Below are 24,798 nucleotides of genomic sequence, written 5' to 3' on the forward strand. Positions count from 1 at the left end.
GAATCTTGTGTGCATGCATTACTCGTTGACACAAACTTTTTTCAAAATACCCGTCAAATTTAAGTCATGCCATCCAATGAGCTTGCAAACACTCCTCGTTATTTTTCTGATCTAGTGAGACTAGGCTGAATTATAGCCACGAGGTGGATTTTTCGATCTAGTGAGACTAGCGTGAATTTCCACTGTTTCCAAATTGGACGAGTTAATCGTATTCACGGTGAGACCTGAGTTCGAGGCAATGATGGGACAAACATGCCATTAGATAATAGTGGTTTGTTGGACTACATATATCTCTAGGTCCCATAAAGATCTAAGAGTTGTACTTGTAATACAATTGGTACCCGCTACCTACCAATAGACTTCATAACTGCTAGCTGATCAACAGATGTGGCTATGGAACCTCTATGTGGATCTTACGCTTTCGTAAATTAATTGTTTTTTAAAAATATTATAAAAACTTGGGTAGTTAATTTATTAAAGCTCGATATCAAAAATACTAAATTGAATCTTATATCTGTTGTAGATGTCAAATAATCAAAACGTAAACCAAAACACACTTCCTTCTTTGTTTGAGAAGGATAAACTCAATGTTCAAACTTCCTAGACTGGCACTGCAACCTGAGAATTGTTCTCAAGCATAATTGGAAGTTGAATGAAGTTTAGAACCCATATCCTTTCTTCCTGTTGTGGCAGTTGCTGCTACTCAGCAAAATGATTATCGAATGTTGTTCGATGATCAGGAAGAAATAGGATTGAAGGGTGAAAAATAATAAGCCGAATACATTGTGGAAGGAAAATGATAAATCATTTGCTAAGAAAAATATTCCACCTTCCAAGAAGGAAAGCCCAACAAAAGACGCCGAATGTTTCCATTGTGGAAAGGTTGGCAATTGGAGAAGGAAGTTGTCTTATCTTCCAATCTGAGCTGAGAAAAGGCAATGCTGGTGAGACTAGAAAATCAGGTATATTCCATATATAGTTATATATTTCTTCTAGTGATTCCTAGATCTTTGTTAACTGGTTGTGGCCTTCACACCTGTAACAATATGAAGGGAATGAGAAGAAGTAATAGACTGAAGAAAGACACACTGGATTTGCAAGTAGGCAAGGGGGATCAAGCTTTTGTTAAAGCTATTAGTACCTCTGAACTTACTTCTCTAAGTGGTCTTATTGTTTTGTTGGAACAATAGCATTATGCTCTCAATACTGCGAGCGACATAGTTTGAAAGATGTTAGTATTGAACTTGCATTTACACACTTAGGTATTTCAGTTTCTAAGGATAATATTTTTATCTTAATACCTATCCACGTGATGGTATTTTTGAAATTGATATGCATAGTGTAATTTCAAATGAGAATTCTGTGTATACCTACATCGCCAAAGTCTTTAAGCAAGACTTGAATAAGACCTATCTATGACATTGTCATATTGGTCATATAAACAAACAATGCATTTCAAAACTCCAATCTAATGGACTTTTGGAATCAATTGACTCTGAGTCATTTGATGTATGCGAGTCATGTTTATGTGAAAAGATGACAAATGCTTCTTTCTCCGATTTAGGTAAAAGAGCTAAAGATCTTTTAGGACTAATACATACTATTGTATGTAGCCCTTTAAGAACAATGTATAGATTTAGTTAATTTTACTTCATTACATTTACTGATGAGTACAGTAGCTATGATCACTGTTGTAAACGGCGTCCGTTGCGTCCGTTTTAACGCCCGTTGCGGCGTTTTGGTGACTAAAACGTTTCGACCCCGTCCCGTTTTCTTATAAGCCGGTCAACGGTCAAAAGTCAGGTAAAATGCAGGAAAAATTGGGTCAACGTCGATCAAAAGTCAGAAATTCTGTTAAAATTAGTCATAAGTCGGTCAAATTAATCAAAATTGACTTAGTTTAGTATTCCATTTTGTATTATATTAACGCTAATAGCAATTATAGGTACAAACTTGTCAACGAAGGTTTTTTAGCTCTATAATATGTGTAAATATATATTTATATATATATATAAGTCAACATTAGTCAACATCCGTTTCGACCCCGTCTCGGCCCCGTTTTTTCCGTTGCGAAGTTTTGAGGTCGCTACCGTTTCGGCCCCGTCTCGCGTCTTTTTCAACCTTGGCTATGATTATGTTCACTTGCTGAAACATAAATATAAAGCTATTTTAACATTCAAAAGTATTCCAAAATGAAGTAAATAATCAGCTTGGAAAGACCATTAAAGCACTTCGCTCCGATGGAGTAAGTGAGTTTATGAGTCAAGAGTTTTTGGACCACCTAAAGAATTGTGGGATTGTCTCATAGTTCACTCTACCTTACACACCACAACACGATGGTGTGTCTGAGTAAGAGGAATCGAACTTTACTTGATATAGTTTGATTTATGTTGAGTCTGATTTCTCTACTACCGTCTTTTAGGGATATGCATGAGAGTCTGCTGCAGGCATACTCAATGTGATTCCAACTATGAAGGTAGAAAAGACACCATATGATTTATGGCATGGGAATAATCTCAAGTTGTCTTATCTAAAAGTCTGGGGTTGTAAAGCGTATGTGAAGCATGACACTTCAAATAAATTAGAACCCAGAACTATCTAATGTTACTTTGTACGATACATAAAGAAAACAATGGGTTACTACTTTTACTACCAAGCTAAAAACAACGTGTTTTCTGCTCGGTCTGCTGAATTCCTGGAAAGAGATCTTCTCTTACAAGAAGTCAGTGAGAGTAAAGTAGATCTTGAAGAAATTCAAGTACTTTAAAGTAACATACCTTCGGTAAGCACTAGCAATCCACACGTTGAAACTGAGTGCACTGTTGGTGAGCCAGAACGTGTTACACCTGCACTTTATAGATCCAGTAGAACTCATCGACTTATGAGGTTTAATTATCTGATTAATTCAGATAAACCTCAACTAAGGGATTATGATGAACCCTCTAGCTGCGTGAGGCCATATCAGATCCTGAATCTGAAAATAACTAGATTCTATTAATACAGATATGCAGTCCATGAAGGATAATCAAGTATGAGACTTGATTGATCTTCTACCCAATTGTAAGACAATGAGGTAAAAATGGGTCTTCAAAGGAAGACTGATATGGACGGTAATGTAAACACTTTTAAAGCTCGATTGGTGACAAAAGGTTATGATGAAAGTTTTTCACCAGTCGCGAGCCTTAAAACAATTAGGATACTTATTGCCATGGTTATTTTTTATGATAATAAAATATGGCTAATGGATGTCAAAACCGCTTTCCTAAATGGAGACCTAAGCGAGGACGTATATATGGTTCAACCGAAAAGGTTTATGAATCCTAAGCATCCTAATAAAGTATGCAAGCTTCTAAAATCCATTTATGGATTAAAGCAAGCATCTAGGAGCTAGAATTTTAAGTTTAATGAGAAAATCAAAGTGTTTAATTTTTCTCAAAACCAAGATAAGCCCTGAGTTTACATTAGAGCTAGTGGGAGCAAAGTAGTCTTCTTGATCTTATATGTTGATGACATATTACTTATTAGAAATAAAATTCCAACTTGCAAGATGTCAAGTCTTGGCTTGGAAAATGTATTTCCATAAAGGATCTTGATGAAGCTACTTATATTATTGGAATGAGGATCTATACAATAGATCCAATTGGCTTATTGATTTGAATCAAAGTACATACATTATCTTGCAGAGATTTAGCATGCAAAACTCCAAGCATGGAGCTTTGCCAATGCAAAAGGGCATAACCTTGAGAAAGTCTCAAAAGTCCTATCACAGCAGATGAGATGAGACAAATGAAATGTATCACATATGATTCGGCTATATGATCCATTATGTATGCCATGATATGTACTATACTCGATGTTTCGTTAGTTTTGAGTTTGACGAGTCATTGTCAACATAATCCAGGTGAAGTACATTGGATTGTTGTTAAGAATATTCTTTAGTATTTGCAGAGTACTAATGGTATGTTCTTGGTTTACAGTGGTTTGGAAGAAGAGTTAAGTATTAAGTTTTATACTGATTCTAGTTTCCAAACTAATCAAGATGATTCTCGATCCAGTCACGTTGTTTCTTTGTCATGATGGGCAAGACAGTTGATTGGAAGAGCTCTAGGCAGAGCACTATTGAACAATCTACAACAAAAGCAGAATACATTGTTGACCGAGAAGTTGCTCAGAAAGCTGTCTGGATAAGAAAGTTTGTTGTTATACTCAGATTAGTACACAACATTTAATCTTCTATAATATGTACTGTGATAGTTCGAGTGTTAATATACTTTTGAAAGAATCATATGTACATAAAATTATCTGGCACATTCTTCAAAAGTTTGACTACATTCATTAAGTCATTAAGAGGAATGATATTAGTATTCTTAAAGGTTCATACAAATGATAATGTGGCTGACCCGTTCACGAAGCCCATGATGCACAACAAGCATGATGATCATGCTAGTAGTATTGGACTTCGTTATGCTGCTGATCTTTTTCATTTGTAATTTAATATTTGGATATTTTTGGAACATTAAGCAGTTTATATTAATGAATTGATATATAGTTGGTATGATCGTTTTCATTTATATCACTGTGTTCTACATTAGCATGTTTAATCCATGAATAATTGTTGATTATTCAAAATCTCCATAATCGGTCATGTTATGGGAATAACATGAATTAAGATTAATGTGAAATTTTGCTTATATTCATTGATGATGAATAGTTAACTTGTTGAGACCAAAATTCATATGTATTTATTGATGATGAATATTGGAATGACCCAACCATGAGATGTCACTACATGGATCGTAGTCAGTAGTGAATCTTTTAGTGATTATGTCTTTGTGTCCTTAGACTTGAGATGCACGCCCGTCTTGATGAGTGTAGCATTGTATTTGGATATGGTTAAACGCTGTCCTGAATAAGGCTGTTATAAAGGCCATTATTGGGTATAATGTAAAGCTCGTGATAGACACGTGTATGCAATATAGGATTTGTTCCTCTAAAATGTTTGGAGTTAGATATTTTTTGAGCTCCTCGATGAATGAATAAGATATTTGTGTGGCCGCACTCAGATGTAATTAAGATGATACTTAATTAATTTGGTGATCTAATTCAGTTCTAAGATCGAGAAACAAAATTGTTAAACAAATGAGAATGACCGATGATCCATATCTCAAGTTTAACTAAAGTATCTGAAACAAAAGGACGAATGACATTTAACACTTACCATAAACAGTTTCGAGAAACTGCCCTCACGTAAATTTGGGAACAATGACTTGTTGCTAGACGCTTACTGTAGTGACCCGAACTTTTCCATGTTTATATATATATTAAATGAAATTGTTATTTACATGATTAAGTGTTTCCATCATGTTAAGCAATCAAACTTGTTAAGACTTGATTAATTGAAATAGGTTTCATATAGACAATTGACCACCCAAGTTGAACGGTGATTCACGAACGTTAAAACTTGTAAAAACTATATGATGACATATATATATGGATATATATATATAGTTAACATGATATTATGATAAGTAAACATATCATTAAGTATATTAACAATGAACTACATATGTAAAAACAAGACTACTAACTTAATGATTTTGAAACGAGACATATATGTAACGATTATCGTTGTAACGACATTTAATGTATATATATCATATTAAGAGATATTTATACATCATAATATCATGATAATATAATAATTTAAAATCTCATTTGATATTATAAACATTGGGTTAACAACACTTAACAAGATCGTTAACCTAAAGGTTTCAAAAAAACACTTACATGTAACGACTAACGATGACTTAACGACTCAGTTAAAATGTATATACATGTAGTGTTTTAATATGTATTCATACACTTTTGAAAGACTTCAATACACTTATCAAAATACTTCTACTTAATAAAAATGCTTACAATTACATCCTCGTTCAGTTTCATCAACAATTCTACTCGTATGCACTCGTATTCGTACTCGTACAATACACAGCTTTTAGATGTATGTACTATTGGTATATACACTCCAATGATCACCTCTTAGAAGCCCATGTGAGTCACCTAACACATGTGGGAACCATCATTTGGCAACTAGCATGAAATATCTCATAAAATTACAAAAATATGAGTAATCATTCATGACTTATTTACATGAAAACAAAATTACATATCCTTTATATCTAATCCATACACCAACGACCAAAAACACCTACAAACACTTTCATTCTTCAATTTTCTTCATCTAATTGATCTCTCTCAAGTTCTATCTTCAAGTTCTAAGTGTTCTTCATAAATTTCAAAAGTTCTAGTTTCATAAAATCAAGGATACTTCCAAGATTGCAAGTTTACTTCCAAGTTTTCTAAATCCATTCCAAGTAATCATCCAAGATTATGAAACCTTTGTTACTTACAGTAGGTTATCTTTCTAATACAAGGTAATAATCATATTCAAACTTTAATTCAATTTCTATAACTATAACAATCTTATTTGGAGTGGAAATCTTACTTGAAATTGTTTTCGTGTCATGATTCTGCTTCAAGAACTTTCAAGCCATCCAAAGATCCTTTGAAGCTAGATCCATTTTTCTCATTTCCAGTAGGTTTATCCAAGGAACTTGAGTTAGTAATGATGTTCATAACATCATTCGATTCATACATAAAAAGTTGTCTTATTCAACGTTATAAACTTGTAATCACTAGAACATAGTTTAGTTAATTCTAAACTTGTTCGCAAATAAAGTTAATCCTTCTAACTAGACTTTTAAAATCAACTAAACACATGTTCTATATCTATATGATATGCTAACTTAATGATTTAAAACCCGAAAACACGATAAACACCATAAAACTGGATATACGCCGTCGTAGTAAAACCGGGGGCTGTTTTGGTTGGGATAATTAAAAGCTAAGAAGAACTTTGATTTAAAAGCTATACTTCTGGAAAAATGATTTTTCTTATTAACATGAAACTATATCCAAAAATCATGGTTAAACTCAAAGTGAAAGTATGTTTTTCAAAATGGTCATCAAGATGTCGTTCTTTCGACGGAAATGACTACCTTTTTCAAAAACGACTTGTAACTTGTATTTTCGACTACAAACTTATACTTTTTCTATTTAGATTCATAAATTTAAGTTCAATACGAAACCTTGGCCACTGGAATCACTCAAAACGGATTAGAAACGAAGAAATGGCGAGTAAAACAAGATTGATAAAAACTACTCATTTTACCTACGTGAAAGTTAGTAATAAATCTATTCCAACCATAACCTAATCAACTTATATTGTATATTATGTAATCTTGAGATACCATAGACACGTATACAATGTTTCGACCTATCATGTCGACCCATCTATATATATATTGCGGAACAACCATAGACACTCTATATGTGAATGTTGGAGTTAGCTATACAGGGTTGAGGTTGATTCCAAAATATATATATAGTTTGAGTTGTGATCAATACTGAGATACGTATACACTGGGTCGTGGATTGATTCAAGATAATATTTATCGATTTATTTCTGTACATCTAACTGTGGACAACTAGTTGTAGGTTACTAACGAGGACAGCTGACTTAATAAACTTAAAACATCAAAATGTATTAAAAGTATTGTAAATATATTTTGAACATACTTTGATATATATGTATATATTGTTATAGGTTCGTGAATCAACCAGTGGCCAAGTCTTACTTCCCGACGAAGTAAAAATCTGTGAAAGTGAGTTATAGTCCCACTTTTAAAATCTAATATTTTTGGGATGAGAATACATGCAGGTTTTATAAATGATTTACAAAATAGACACAAGTACGTGAAACTACATTCTATGGATGAATTATCGAAATCGAATATGCCCCTTTTTATTAAGTCTGGTAATCTAAGAATTAGGGAACAGACACCCTAATTGACGCGAATCCTAAAGATAGATCTATTGGGCCTAACAAACCCCATCCAAAATACCGGATGCTTTAGTACTTCGAAATTTATATCATATCCGAAGGGTGTCCCGGAATGATGGGGATATTCTTAAATATGCATCTTGTTAATGTCGGTTACCAGGTGTTCACCATATGAATGATTTTTATCTCTATGTATGGGATGTATATTGAAATATGAAATCTTGTGGTCTATTGTTACGATTTGATATATATAGGTTAAACCTATAACTCACAAACATTTTTTTGACGTTTAAAGCATGTTTATTCTCAGGTGAATATTAAGAGCTTTCGCTGTTGCATACTAAAATAAGGACAAGATTTGGAGTCCATGTTTGTATGATATTATGTAAAAACTACATTCAAGAAACATATGTCGATGTAATATATTTCTATTGTAAACCATTATGTAATGGTCGTGTGTAAACAGTATATTTTACATTATCATTATTTGATAATCTACGTAATGTTTTGAAACCTTTATTGATAAAATAAAGGTTATGGTTGTTTTAAAAATGAATGCAGTCTTTGAAAAACGTCTCATATAGAGGTCAAAACCTCGCAACGAAATCAATTAATATGGAACGTTTATAATCAATATGAACGGGACATTTCAGTTGGTATCCGAGCGTTGGTCTTAGAGAACCAGAATTTTGCATTAGTGTGTCTTATCGAGTTTGTTAGGATGTATTAGTGAGTCTGGACTTCGACGGTGTTTACTTGAAAAATGATTGCTTAACAAATTTTGTTGGAAACTATATATTTTTAACATGTGAATATTATGTGATATATTAATCTCTTAACATGTTTGATATTGTGTGATAGATGTCTACCTCTAGCACAAATCCCATTGACTCACCTAATAATAACGAAGAGTCGAATATATATTGGACTGGTTCACAATTTCCCGAAGAGGAACCGGAAGAAGAATCAGAACCGGAAGAAGAATCAGAACCGGAAGAGGAGGAACCGGAGGAGGAAATAGAACCGGTGGGGGAAATAATAAAACGGTTAAGTAAAAGAAAATCCTCAACTAACCGACCAAGGTTAATTATGGTCAATGGTGTTTCCGCCAAGGAAGCAAAATATTGGGAGGATTACCAATTCTCCGATGAATCGGATTCCGACGAGAATTCCGATGATGTTATAGAAATTACCCCAACTGAATTTAAAAAGGCAAAAGAAAATAATAAGGGAAAGGGCATAAAAATAGAGAAATCTAAATCCAACCCCGATGAACTTTATATGTATCGTCAACCCCCGAAGTCCTTAAGTTGTAACAATGACCCGGGAACCTCTAAACCACCAGGTTTTTCTAAACCGTTGTGGAAAACGACAGCTAGTATTAGGGGAACATCATATATCCCTAGAAACTTGGCAAAACGAACCAAAACCGAAGAAGAAGAAACGAGCGAGTCGGAATAAGATAGTTGTATTCGTATGGTGTAATATATGTAATATAGTGTGCTTATGCTTTATGATATTTGTAAAAATTGCTTGCGTTAATAAGTATTTTTTTTTTATGAATCTAACTCTTGTCTATTTTATAGTATAAAAACACAAAATGGGTAGACAACCCAATATTTTAAGAGACCTACCCGGAGACATGATTGATGAAATCTTGTCTAGAGTCGGTCAGAATTCTTCGGCACAACTATTTACGGCGAAATCAGTTTGTAAGACATTCGAAGAACGTTCCAAGAATGCCTTGGTTTATAAGAGACTTTCGTTTGAAAGATGAGGGATATCGCATTGGGAAACCCATAAGTTACGATGTGTTTACTTTGACGCATATATTGCGGGGAACCCAAGTGCTATTTTACGCAACGGGTTAAGAAATTATTTTGACTCAATGTATCCGAACATAGGACTTCATGATTTAGAAAAAGCGGCTAACATGCAACATAAAGAAGCATGTTATGCTTACGGGTTAGTAATGTTCGCTTCTCACCAAAGTGAGAACAAGAACATCGGGCTACAACTATTAAACAAAACATTTCCACAAGTAACGGAGTCAGTAGTTGGGGTGAGAAATAAGGTTTTTAGATTGTTACGGGACTGTTGGACATTACGTAACCCTCGTCCATTTGACGACGTTACAACACGCTGTCTTATCAACGGCCATAACGGTTATGTTCCACAAGACCAAGGATGGGAAGTAGTCCTAGTAAAACCAGAATGCATGACTTGTTTCTGGACGTATGAATTACGTTTCTTTATTGCCTTTGCTGAACGACTTGTGTACTAGCTAGAATTATCTTCACAACTATCTTGTATCAAAGTTATTGTGTGCTATATTTCATGCTTTATGTAAAATAAGCGGTATTGTAAGTTTGTAAAATATTGTATAAAAGTTTGAACGCGAAATATTATTATAATCAGTTTTTCATATAGAATTGTAGTAGTTGAATTGTATATTAGCTACTAAGTATGAACTTAACGGGTAGGTACTACCCGAATTTAAACTTATAAAACGCTAATATGAAGAAAAAGCTTTTATAAATGAGTTCATATTATGCTACGAAATACTATTAACTACTCTTAATATTCTGTATGATTAACTTGTTCCATTTGACTATTTTGAAGGAAATGGCACCGACTACTCGACACACCGTGAATATGAATGAAGAGGAATTCCGTAATTTTCTAGCTTCAAACATAGCCGCAGTACAGGCTGCGCTACATACCAACAATAACCTTGGATCTAGCAGTACAGGAAATCGTGTAGGATGCACCTACAAAGAATTCACTGCCTGCAAACCTTTGGAATTTGATGGAACCGAAGGACCGATCGGATTGAAATGGTGGACCGAGAAGGTCGAATCGGTGTTGGCCATAAGTAAGTGTACTGAAGAGGACAAAGTGAAGTACGCTATGCACACCTTCACAGGTTCTGCGTTAACATGGTGGAATACCTATCTAGAGCAAGTGGGACAAGATGATGCTTACGCAGTACCGTGGTTAGCATTCAAGCACTTGATGAACGAGAAGTACCGTCCCAGAACCGAGGTCAATGAGCTAAAGACAGAACTTAGAGGGTTACGAACCCAAGGATTTTATATTACCACGTACGAAAGACGATTCATAGAATTATGCCTATTGTGTCCGGGAGCGTTCGAAGATGGGGAAGAGAAGATCGACGCGTTTGTGAAAGGATTACCGGAAAGAATCCAAGAAGATATAAGTTCACACGAGCCCGCCTCCATACAACAGGCATGTAGAATGGCTCACAAACTAGTGAACCAGATTGAAGAAAGAATTAAAGAACAGACTGCTGAAGAGGCCAATGTGAAGCAAGTCAAAAGAAAGTGGGAGGAAAACGGTGATAAGAATCACCAATACAACAACAACAGCAATTACAACAATAATCGCAATAATTATCCCAACAATCGCAACATCAATCGCAACTACAACAAACGGCCCAACAACAACAACAACAACAACAACAACAACAACAACAACAACAACTACAACAATCATCCCAACAACAATAACAACCGCAACAACAACAACAATCAGAAGCAGCTATGCCAAAGGTGTGAAAAGTATCACTCGGAGTTCTGCACCAAATTTTGCAACAAGTGTAAAATAAATGGTCATAGCACGGCGAAGTGTGAGGTCTACGGACCAGGGGTTAACAGAACGAAAGGAACAAATGGTGTCGGAACGAGTAATGGCGGAGCAAGTAGTGTCGGAGCAAGTTATGCCAATGTAGTTTGTTATAAATGTGAAAAACCGGGCCACATTATTAGAAATTGCCCGAACCAGGAGAACACGAATGGACAAGGCCGCGGAAGAGTTTTCAATATTAATGCGGCAGAGGCACAGGAAGACCCGGAGCTTGTTACGGGTACGTTTCTTATTGACAATAAATCTGCTTACATTTTATTTGATTCGGGTGCGGATAGAAGCTATATGAGTAGAGATTTTTGTGCTAAATTAAGTTGTCCATTGACGTCGTTGGATAGTAAATTTTTACTCGAATTAGCAAACGGTAAATTAATTTCAGCAGATAATATATGCCGGAATCGAGAAATTAAACTGGGTAGCGAAATATTTAAGATTGACTTGATACCAGTAGAGTTAGGGAGTTTTGATGTGATAATCGGTATGAACTGGTTGAAAGAAGTGAAAGCAGAGATCGTTTGTTACAAAAATGCAATTCGCATTATACGAGAAAAAGGAAAGCCCTTAATGGTGTACGGAGAAAAGGGCAACACGAAGCTACATCTTATTAGTAATTTGAAGGCACAAAAACTAATAAGAAAAGGTTGCTATGCTATTCTAGCACACGTCGAAAAAGTACAAACTGAAGAAAAGAGCATCAATGATGTTCCCGTCGCAAAAGAATTTCCCGATGTATTTCCGAAAGAATTACCGGAATTACCCCCACATCGATCCGTTGAATTTCAAATAGATCTTGTACCAGGAGCTGCACCAATAGCTCGTGCTCCTTACAGACTCGCACCCAGCGAGATGAAAGAACTGCAAAGCCAATTACAAGAACTTTTAGAGCGTGGTTTCATTCGACCAAGCACATCACCGTGGGGAGCTCCTGTTTTGTTTGTCAAGAAGAAAGATGGTACATTCAGGTTGTGTATCGACTACCGAGAGTTGAACAAACTTACCATCAAGAACCGCTACCCACTACCGAGAATCGACGACTTATTTGATCAACTACAAGGCTCGTCTGTTTATTCAAAGATTGACTTACGTTCCGGGTATCATCAAATGCGGTTGAAAGAAGATGATATTCCAAAGACTGCTTTCAGAACACGTTACGGTCATTACGAGTTTATGGTCATGCCATTTGGTTTAACTAATGCACCAGCTGTGTTCATGGACCTTATGAACCGAGTGTGTGGACCATACCTTGACAAGTTTGTCATTGTTTTCATTGATGACATACTTATTTACTCAAAGAATGACCAAGAACACGGTGAACATTTGAGAAAGGTGTTAGAAGTATTGAGGAAGGAAGAATTGTACGCTAAGTTTTCAAAGTGTGCATTTTGGTTGGAAGAAGTTCAATTCCTCAGTCACATAGTGAACAAAGAAGGTATTAAGGTGGATCCGGCAAAGATAGAAACTGTTGAAAAGTGGGAAACCCCGAAAACTCCGAAACACATACGCCAGTTTTTAGGACTAGCTGGTTACTACAGAAGGTTCATCCAAAACTTTTTCAGAATAGCAAAACCCTTGACTGCATTAACGCATAAAGGGAAGAAATTTGAATGGAAGGATGAACAAGAGAAAGCGTTCCAGTTATTGAAGAAAAAGCTAACTACGGCACCTATATTGTCATTGCCTGAAGGGAATGATGATTTTGTGATTTATTGTGACGCATCAAAACAAGGTCTCGGTTGTGTATTAATGCAACGAACGAAGGTGATTGCTTATGCGTCTAGACAATTGAAGATTCACGAAGACAATTGAAGATTCACGAACAAAATTATACGACGCATGATTTGGAATTAGGCGCGGTTGTTTTTGCATTAAAGACTTGGAGGCACTACTTATATGGGGTCAAAAGTATTATATATACCGACCACAAAAGTCTTCAACACATATTTAATCAGAAACAACTGAATATGAGGCAGCGTAGGTGGATTGAATTGTTGAATGATTATAACTTTGAGATTCGTTACCACCCGGGGAAGGCAAATGTGGTAGCCGACGCCTTGAGCAGGAAGGACAGAGAACCCATTCGAGTAAAATCTATGAATATAATGATTCACAATAACCTTACTACTCAAATAAAGGAGGCGCAACAAGGAGTTTTAAAAGAAAGAAATTTAAAGGATGAAATACCCAAAGGATCGGAGAAGCATCTTAATATTCGGGAAGACGGAACCCGGTATAGGGCTGAAAGGATTTGGGTACCAAAATTTGGAGATATGAGAGAAATGGTACTTAGAGAAGCTCATAAAACCAGATACTCAATACATCCTGGAACGGGAAAGATGTACAAGGATCTCAAGAAACATTTTTGGTGGCCGGGTATGAAAGCCGATGTTGCTAAATACGTAGGGGAATGTTTGACGTGTTCTAAGGTCAAAGCGGAGCATCAGAAACCATCAGGTCTACTTCAACAACCCGAAATCCCAGAATGGAAATGGGAAAACATTACCATGGATTTCATCACTAAATTGCCAAGGACTGCAAGTGGTTTTGATACTATTTGGGTAATAGTTGATCGTCTCACCAAATCAGCACACTTCCTGCCAATAAGAGAAGATGACAAGATGGAGAAGTTAGCACGACTGTATTTGAAGGAAGTCGTCTCCAGACATGGAATACCAATCTCTATTATCTCTGATAGGGATGGCAGATTTATTTCAAGATTCTGGCAGACATTACAGCAAGCATTAGGAACTCGTCTAGACATGAGTACTGCGTATCATCCACAAACTGATGGGCAGAGCGAAAGGACGATACAAACGCTTGAAGACATGCTACGAGCATGTGTTATTGATTTTGGAAATAGTTGGGATCGACATCTACCGTTAGCATAATTTTCCTACAACAACAGCTACCATTCAAGCATTGAGATGGCGTCGTTTGAAGCACTTTATGGTAGAAAGTGCAGGTCTGCGATTTGTTGGAGTGAAGTGGGGGATAGACAGATTACGGGTCCGGAGATAATACAAGAAACTACCGAGAAGATCATCCAAATTCAACAACGGTTGAAAACCGCCCAAAGTCAACAAAAGAGCTACGCTGACATTAAAAGAAAAGATATAGAATTTGAAATTGGAGAGATGGTCATGCTTAAAGTTGCACCTTGGAAAGGCGTTGTTCGATTTGGTAAACGAGGGAAATTAAATCCAAGGTATATTGGACCATTCAAGATTATTGATCGTGTCGGACCAGTAACTTACCGACTTGAATTACCTCAACAACTCGCGGCTGTACATAACACTTTCCACGTTTCGAATTTGAAGAAATGTTTTACTAAAGAAGATCTCACTATTCCATTAGATGAAATCCAAATCAACGAAAAACTTCAATTCATCGAAGAACCCGTCGAAATAATGGATCGTGAGGTTAAAAGACTTAAGCAAAACAAGATACCAATTGTTAAGGTTCGATGGAATGCTCGTAGAGGACTCGAGTTCACCTGGGAACGAGAAGATCAGATGAAGAAGAAATACCCGCATTTATTTCTAGAAGATACGTCAACACCTCCAACTGCTTAAAATTTCGGGACGAAATTTATTTAACGGGTAGGTACTGTAGTGACCCGAACTTTTCCATGTTTATATATATATTAAATGAAATTGTTATTTACATGATTAAGTGTTTCCAACATGTTAAGCAATCAAACTTGTTAAGACTTGATTAATTGAAATTGGTTTCATATAGACAATTGACCACCCAAGTTGAACGGTGATTCACGAACGTTAAAACTTGTAAAAACTATATGATGACATATATATATGGATATATATATATATATATATATAGTTAACATGATGTTATGATAAGTAAACATATCATTAAGTATATTAACAATGAACTACATATGTAAAAACAAGACTACTAACTTAATGATTTTGAAACGAGACATATATGTAACGATTATCGTTGTAACGACATTTAATGTATATCTATCATATTAAGAGATATTTATACATCATAATATCATGATAATATAATAATTTAAAATCTCATTTGATATTATAAACATTGGGTTAACAACACTTAACAAGATCGTTAACCTAAAGGTTTCAAAACAACACTTACATGTAACGACTAACTATGACTTAACGACTCAGTTAAAATGTATATACATGTAGTGTTTTAATATGTATTCATGCACTTTTGAAAGACTTCAAGACACTTATCAATATACTTCTACTTAACAAAAATGCTTACAATTACATCCTCGTTCATTTTCATCAACAATTCTACTCGTATGCACCCGTATTCGTACTCGTACAATACACAGCTTTTAGATGTATGTACTATTGGTATATACACTCCAATGATCAGCTCTTAGCAGCCCATGTGAGTCACCTAACACATGTGGGAACTATCATTTGGTAACTAGCATGAAATATCTCATAAAATTACAAAAATATGAGTAATCATTCATGACTTATTTACATGAAAAACTAAATTACATATCCTTTATATCTAATCCATACACCAACGACCAAAAACACCTACAAACACTTTCATTCTTCAATTTTCTTCATCTAATTGATCTCTCTCAAGTTCTATCTTCAAGTTCTAAGTGTTCTTCATAAATTCCAAAAGTTCTAGTTTCATAAAATCAATGATACTTCCAAAATTGCAAGTTTACTTCCAAGTTTTCTAAATCCATTCCAAGTAATCATCCAAGATCAAGAAACCTTTGTTACTTACAGTAGGTTATCTTTCTAATACAAGGTAATAATCATATTCAAACTTTAATTCAATTTCTATAACTATAACAATCTTATTTCGAGTGGAAATCTTACTTGAAATTGTTTTCGTGTCATGATTCTGCTTCAAGAACTTTCAAGCCATCCAAGGATCCTTTGAAGCTAGATCCATTTGTCTCATTTCCAGTAGGTTTATCCAAGGAACTTGAGGTAGTAATGATGTTCATAACATCATTCAATTCATACATAAAAAGTTGTCTTATTCAACGTTATAAACTTGTAATCACTAGAACATAGTTTAGTTAATTCTAAACTTGTTCGCAAATAAAGTTAATACTTCTAAATAGACTTTTAAAATCAACTAAACACATGTTCTATATCTATATGATATGCTAACTTAATGTTTTAAAACCCGGAAACACGATAAACACCATAAAACTGGATATACGCCCTCGTAGTAAAACCGGGGGCTGTTTTGGTTGGGATAATTAAAAGCTAAGAAGAACTTTGATTTAAAAGCTATACTTCTGGAAAAATTATTTTTCTTATGAACATGAAATATATCCAAAAATCATGGTTAAACTCAAAGTGAAAGTTTGTTTTTCAAAATGGTCATCAAGATGTCGTTCTTTCGACGGAAATGACTACCTTTTTAAAAAACGACTTGTAACTTGTATTTCTGACTACAAACTTATACTTTTTCTATTTAGATTCATAAAGTTAAGTTCAATACGAAACCGTGGCCACTGGAATCACTCAAAACGGATTAGAAACGAAGAAATGGCGAGTAAAACAAGATTGATAAAAACTACTCATTTTACCTACGTGAAAGTTAGTAATAAATCTATTCCAACCATAACCTAATCAACTTATATTGTATATTATGTAATCTTGAGATACCATAGACACGTATACAATGTTTCGACCTATCATGTCGACCCATCTATATATATATTGCGGAACAACCATAGACACTCTATATGTGAATGTTGGAGTTAGCTATACAGGATTGAGGTTGATTCCAAAATATATATATAGTTTGAGTTGTGATCAATACTGAGATACGTATACACTGGGTCGTGGATTGATTCAAGATAATATTTATCGATTTATTTCTGTACATCTAACTGTGGACAACTAGTTGTAGGTTACTAACGAGGACAGCTGACTTAATAAACTTAAAACATCAAAATGTATTAAAAGTATTGTAAATATATTTTGAACATACTTTGATATATATGTATATATTGTTATAGGTTCGTGAATCAACCAGTGGCCAAGTCTTACTTCCCGACGAAGTAAAAATCTGTGAAAGTGAGTTATAGTCCCACTTTTAAAATCTAATATTTTTGGGATGAGAATACATGCAGGTTTTATAAATGATTTACAAAATAGACACAAGTACGTGAAACTACATTCTATGGTTGAATTATCGAAATCGAATATGCCCATTTTTATTAAGTCTGGTAATCTAAGAATTAGGGAACAGACACCCTAAATGACGCGAATCCTAAAGATAGATCTATTGGGCCTAACAAACCCCATCCAAAGTACCGGATGCTTTAGTACTTCGAAATTTATATCATATCCGAAGGGTGTCCCGGAATGATGGGGATATTCTTAAATATGCATCTTGTTAATGTCGGTTACCAGGTGTTCACCATATGAATGATTTTTATCTCTATGTATGGGATGTATATTGAAATATGAAATCTTGTGGTCTATTGTTACAATTTGATATATATAGGTTAAACCTATAACTCACCAACATTTTTGTTGACGTTTAAAGCATGTTTATTCTCAGGTGAATATTAAGAGCTTCCGCTGTTGCATACTAAAATAAGGACAAGATTTGGAGTCCATGTTTGTATGATATTATGTAAAAACTGCATTCAAGAAACATATGTCGATGTAATATATTTCTATTGTAAACCATTATGTAATGGTCGTGTGTAAACAGTATATTTTAGATTATCATTATTTGATAATCTACGTAATGTTTTGAAACCTTTATTGATAAAATAAAGGTTATGGTTGTTTTAAAAATGAATGCAGTCTTTGAAAAACGTCTCATATAGAGGTCAAAACCTCGCAACGAAATCAATTAATATGGAATGTTTATAATCAATATGAACGGGACATTTCACTTACCATTGTTTGTATAGTTACTTAGTGGTGTGTCATGCACAAGTGAGAGTCTAAAGATTAATGTGCAAGGTACAACATATAACTATATGACCAAATTCATTTGAGCCTTCGGGGTCACACACATATACACCGAGACGTAATATATATATATATATATATATATATATATATATATATATATATATATATATATATATATATATATATATATATATATTACTCAAGTAACAAAATAGTAAATATAAATTAATTTATTTACTATTCATATGAATAGTAAATGAAACGAAATTAATTAATTTACTATTCACATGAAAGCAACATGATAGAAATTATTAATTATAAGTTACATAACATACCCCTAAAGTATTTGAGAAATACGACTTTTTAAAATATAGCATTGTATTTGAAAATGATCTTGATTTCTTTTGATTTGCTTTTTGCTATCAAATAAACAAACGAATCTTGATTTCTTTTGATTTACTTTATGCTACCAAACAAACGGGGTATATCATATATATATATATATATATATATATATATATATATATATATATATATATATATGTTCGTTGGGTTATGAGATGAGTAAGATTTTTTAATAAAAAAATAATAATTGATGCTCCGTTTTTCTCTCTATAGCCGCAAACAAAAAAAGAATAGTTTACCTTGCTTTCTGGGTTATCGTGACAACAAGTCACATGAGGCTAAAAGGATTAAAATCAAATTATTTGATTTTAGACGTTTGATAGAATAAATTGTTTGGTTGCTATCTTACTTGCACATGTCTAGAAACAATTGTATATATTTGATATATGTAATTGATTTGATCAGACATAGGGTTCATGTGTAGTTTTATTACGAATAAGAAAGCTACCATTAACTTATTCCTTTTATTAACCCGACGTAACATTCACTTGCGGTTTAACAAAACTGTTAACCATAATGATTGTGCGTATTTTAATAAATATTAATAGTTAATCATTTATTAAATCAATACTTGAACGGGACTAGCACATTCGATTGACGTTGTTTGAAGTGTAGTGTGGACTATCCAAAGAGACGATCATATTTTTGATCGTAGGTTTCTCTTCGTCTCATCAGTTTCTTCAAGAAAGGTATATCGTTAACTCACTTTGTATTTATATTATTGACAATTATTATTGGTGTAATTGGATCATTGAGAAAAATTAATCGTGTGCATGTTTAATTAAATAAATGATTATTTAATCTTGTAAAAGGTTTATATAATAATAATAGATTATTTTAACTATCCGCTGCGTTAATCTGATTTAAAAGTACACACGATTTTCCAACAGTTTTGGGCCTTTTTGTAAAGGAAACTACCAAACGTCATGTGCCTATTAGTATATTTATTATATCTTATATCTTATATATACTAATAAATTATTTCCCTTTTATACTATTAGTTTTATACTATTAGGCAGTTGTTTTGTTGCCAATTGGTTTTGAGATATTAGAGTGAAAACATGTATAGATGGCCCATTCTCAAGATATATACATCACTCACTAGCAACTAGCTAAGCTTGTGACCACAAGCAGTTTACTCAAAAGTAAGAGGGTTAAAGTCATAAATAGACTATATACTTTCATTTTTGTTCCAATGTAGGCTATATACTCTAAAAACTACCAATGTAGACTATATACTCTTAAAAGTTATATCGATGTACACAAATTTTACCGGTTACCTGCTGAACCGGTAAAGTTAATTATTTAACATTGTTTTGCATTTTATATGGTTACAAATAAGTCATATACTTTTAGTTTTGTTCCGATGTAGGCTATATACTTTCAGTTTTGTTCTGATGTATCACCAACGTCATTCTCCACGTAGGATGCCACACCATCCTTGAGTTGTTTATCCGGTTAATAAGTTTTGTCCGTTCATATCAGTACACTTTCTGAAAGTACATAGCCTACATTGATATTTTTTGGAATATATATCCTACATTGGTATTTTTTGGAATATATAGCCTACATCAGTGTTGCAAAAGTCGGCCGACTTGGCCGATGCATTGTTCGACGCGTCGTTTTTTAGACATGGTCGATGGGTCGTTGCTAAAAAGTCGAAAGGTAAAAAGTCGGCAAAAGTCGGTAAAATTCGGAAAAAGTCGGTCAAAGTAGGTATTTTTTTTTTTAATATTGTTAATAATTGTTAATTGTTCATGTTTATAGTAAATATAGTTTATATTTTAAGATTTGATTTATATAACATTATATATAAATATATATTTAATAAAACTATTTTAAAAAGTCAATGTTAGTCAACGCCCGTTGCGTCCCCATTGTGTCGACGTTGTGTCCGACGCGTCGTTTTTTATGCATGGCCGATGCGTCCCCGACTCGCGTCTTTTACAACCTTGGCCTACATTGAGACAAAAATGAAAGTATATAACCAATTTATGGCTTTAACCCAAAGTAAAATTCAATATATAATCTGTTGCTCAAAATTTGTGGAAAATAAGAACACTGATAGAATAAAATTGATCTTCTCATTTGATATGGTTACGTACAAATCGTGCTACTTCAATGTAGAGCAACACATAACAAGGATTACAATATGATTTTTTTACGATCTTGTTTAAACATGCTTTGCACGTTAGATAAAGTGTGTTTGAATCGAAAACATTAACACTTAATGATCCAAACTGCCCTTCCTACAAATCTACTTGCATACAAAATTAACCAAGTGATTGAATCCCATTAAAAGAAACTCTACCAAAGCCCAAATGATCAACTCTATACAATTCTAACCAAACCCTTACAGCTTCAAATCTTGCACTATATTTATTGTTATCCATTTCTTCATCATCTTCTACAATGGCAGTTACTTTTCCTAAATCCCCATTTTCACACTGTTCTTTTCTTGGAATTACATTTGTACCCTTTACAATTTTCAGCTTTTTTTTCTTACTCAAACATTTTCTTCCCATCATCCATGGAAGTTTAAGAAATGTGAGTGTAAAAAAGTTGACAACAGCACATGGGCAACAACATACTGCTACACAATCAGCAATTACTCTGGCCGTACAAGATTTACATGACTTGCCGGAACATTTCACTCCTCTGGCGTCTTCAACTGGATTCCGGCAGGATCTTTTTGTGATTCCGGTGGTGGGTTCTGATGGGTATGATTGTATCTCTCGACCCATTTGAAAAGTTGAATTCTTGATTGTGGTTGTGATTTATAGTTTAGCCTAAAGAATAGGACAATTAGTTGACAGCATTTTGTTAATTTTTGTGTTGGAATTTTGAGAACTATGAAGGTCGGGAAGAGGGTTTTATGCAACCTTTTCATATACTTTTTGCTTATTCCATTTTTTATTTTTATTTTCAAAGAAAAGTTTTAATTTTGGGCATGCAAAAATCTCGATTCTTGGATTTTCCAAAGGAGTAGCAAAGTCTATCTATTTTAATTGCACTATTTGCATATGATGTCACTATATTATTATTAAGTCACATTACATCTTAAAGGTAAAAATGAAATACACTAAACTTTAGATGGTGTAAAAAAAGTCACAGATGCATTTTTCTTTTATCTAAAACAACTGATTCAATGTAGAAAAATGGACTTACATATTTCAACAACTTAAACAAAGAAAAGAGATTTTATCTTATAAGATATAACTAAAGTTCAATAAAACATAGTATCTGAAAATAGTTACGGAGTATATGATTACAAAACCATATTAAATATCAAGTAAATCTTTATATTATACAGAGTAAATTTTAGTAAACAATATCACAATCACAATTAGATTGTTTAATTTTATGATTTTGTAGGTATTTGAAGGACATTAACACTCTCAAATGCTAATTATGATCTATCAATACCAGGTAAATTAAATGAGCTGATCATATGCCACATATAGAAATGCTAACAATATTGAAATTAATCAACCCTTCTATATGCGGTCCATATACATTTCAAATTAATCACATTATATTCCGATAAAGATTTTTTTTTTTTTATTTTTTTTTTTTTATATTCCGATAAAGATTAGAATTAAGGTTAAGATCAAGATTATTAAAGAATGTTAATTACCTCATAGATCACCATTTCTATAGCAAAATCACAAATGTATACGTGTGTGTCCTTAAATTCGATGGATCTTGCTTTCGAGTCGAGGGGAGGATCATGTAATTCGATTACTTGATGAATACAAAGGGGAAGAAGAGTTCAAATGGATAGTGTGAATAAATCAGTATAGGATGATATGAATATGTATATGTATGTCTCTATATTTCCTCTCCAAAACGTGGAATGCAATAATGGAGATGTATTTTAACTTGAATATTAAAGATATATTATTGTGATTTAAATAGGGTTATCATACTAGAAAGAGATATTGATACTTAATAGTATAATATGGGAACATCATTAAACATATAAATAAGGAAAATATCAATAAAAACAGATCTACAATGTCACATTATTTGAGCTACTTATAAAAATGAATTATTATGTTTGACCCACAATGTATTTACTTACTAATATCGGTTTGTCAAATTGATCATTTTATATAATATTTTAGAAATAGAATAAAATACAAAAAATAACTTTTAAAAATACTATCATCTAAATAATGATTACGTCTAAAAACATCATTAACTTCGCTAGTTATAAAACAAAACCGTGAAAATGAAATAGACTAAGAGCCTGTTTACTTTTCAGTTAATGATCTGTTTCCATTCAACTCTTAATTAGTGAATAAAATTGTTGTTTCTTTGTCATTTAATCTGTCACTTAATCTGAAAAATCGATCTGTTTTTAGGAGACACACACTCTTTCCATTAAAAATCAAATGAAAACATGACTTAATATAGAAATAAGTAAACAGTCAATGATCTTCAATCATTAAGTTGGTATTAGTAAAGGCTAAAGATTTGAATTAGATTTAGAAGACGTGATTTATTTCAAGTGTTTGCGCCTTTCTGCGGATGGACCAAACCGTTGTGGACCGTACAATTTTGGGTCTTAACGATACATATTCAGGCCTATGAAAAGCCCATTAGAAATATATAAATACCTACGCAAACGAGTCTTTTTTATTGGGCTGCAGCAAAATCTTCTCTTTTTATTATCAGCTCATTAATTAGAATTATATTTTGAATTTTATATGATTATTTTGGCGAAGATGAATAATTGGTTATATATTAATCTTTAGTAAACAAAAAATGACTCCGTAGTCGTTTTCATGGTTTCTGTGAAGGATGTATTATTATAAATACAAGATATTAATTATTAATGATTAATGATTATCAATAATATAGTAAACTTAAAGTATTGTTGATACTCTCAAACTTTAAAGATAAAGATAGATGTTCAACTTAAGAATGAGTAAAGCCGATTCTCTGATGGTCCCACCCATTCATAAATTCTAGTATGTTTTCAGTGCAAATGTTAGTATATAACCCTTAAACTCGCCAACTTAAATAAAATTAATAATAAGCAAAAGGTGAAAATTAGTTTGAGAATTATTATATTTGTAAACTTAAGAATGAGTAAAAGTGACTTTGGTGGCCTCACCCATTCATAAATTCTGTTACTCACTATGTCTCATTTAAAGTGATCAAGAATGGGCCAATAGCCTAGTCGCGAATGACTCACTCTACCTTAAGGGAGGTGAGGGTTCGATTCCCACTAGGTGAGGATTTTCCAAATAATTGGATCAAAAACCATTCTTAACGGGTCCAAATGATCCCTTGGTCCCACGCATGCGAAGATTGAAACAATGACAATGCATGTTCGTTTATCGGGCCTAACATGCTGTGGGGAAATGAGTGATGGTGTTTCGCTAGGCTCCAGTGGGCTACCGGGGACCGCTGGATGGGTTGACAAAAGTCAACACAGGGCTAACATGTCCCTGTCGATACACATATTTTGAAACAAAAAATTTAAAGTTATCACATTTTTATTTTTGAATGTCCTATATCAAGTGTTCACTTTGAATTTTAATTAATGAGAAGAGGTTATTCTAGAGAGCTCTTGTTAATGGAGAATGGAGTTAGTATAATTTCTTAAAACTGTGTACAAAAAGTAAGTGAGTACTTGTAATGAGACAGATAGAGTATGTTTTTAGTGCAAATGTTAGTATATAATCCTTAAACTCAACCAGCTTACAAAAAATTGGTAAAGTGAGTACTTGTAATGAGACAGATAGAGTATGTTTTTAGTGCAAATGTTAGTATATAATCCTTAAACTCAACCAGCTTACAAAAAATTGGTAATAATAATCAAATGGTGAATAGTAGTCTGAGAATTAGTATATAGGTTAATATGGGATCTCCAAGGTTGGCTTGAGTAATATTGGTGTGAGTGTT

The 24,798-nt window shown here is 33.5% G+C and overlaps 1 protein-coding gene across 1 annotated transcript; it reads right to left on the minus strand.

Moving 5' to 3' along the window:
• Nucleotides 1-21,155: 21,155 nt before the first annotated feature.
• LOC139900077 (uncharacterized) lies at nucleotides 21,156-21,626 on the minus strand. The gene has a single exon (XM_071882883.1). It carries the CDS (start codon nucleotides 21,624-21,626, stop codon nucleotides 21,156-21,158), a length of 471 nt encoding a protein of 156 aa, XP_071738984.1.
• Between the last annotated feature and the right edge of the window lie 3,172 nt (nucleotides 21,627-24,798).

The sequence above is a fragment of the Rutidosis leptorrhynchoides genome, chromosome 3 (genome assembly GCF_046630445.1).
Source record: "Rutidosis leptorrhynchoides isolate AG116_Rl617_1_P2 chromosome 3, CSIRO_AGI_Rlap_v1, whole genome shotgun sequence".
Taxonomy (NCBI): domain Eukaryota; kingdom Viridiplantae; phylum Streptophyta; class Magnoliopsida; order Asterales; family Asteraceae; genus Rutidosis; species Rutidosis leptorrhynchoides.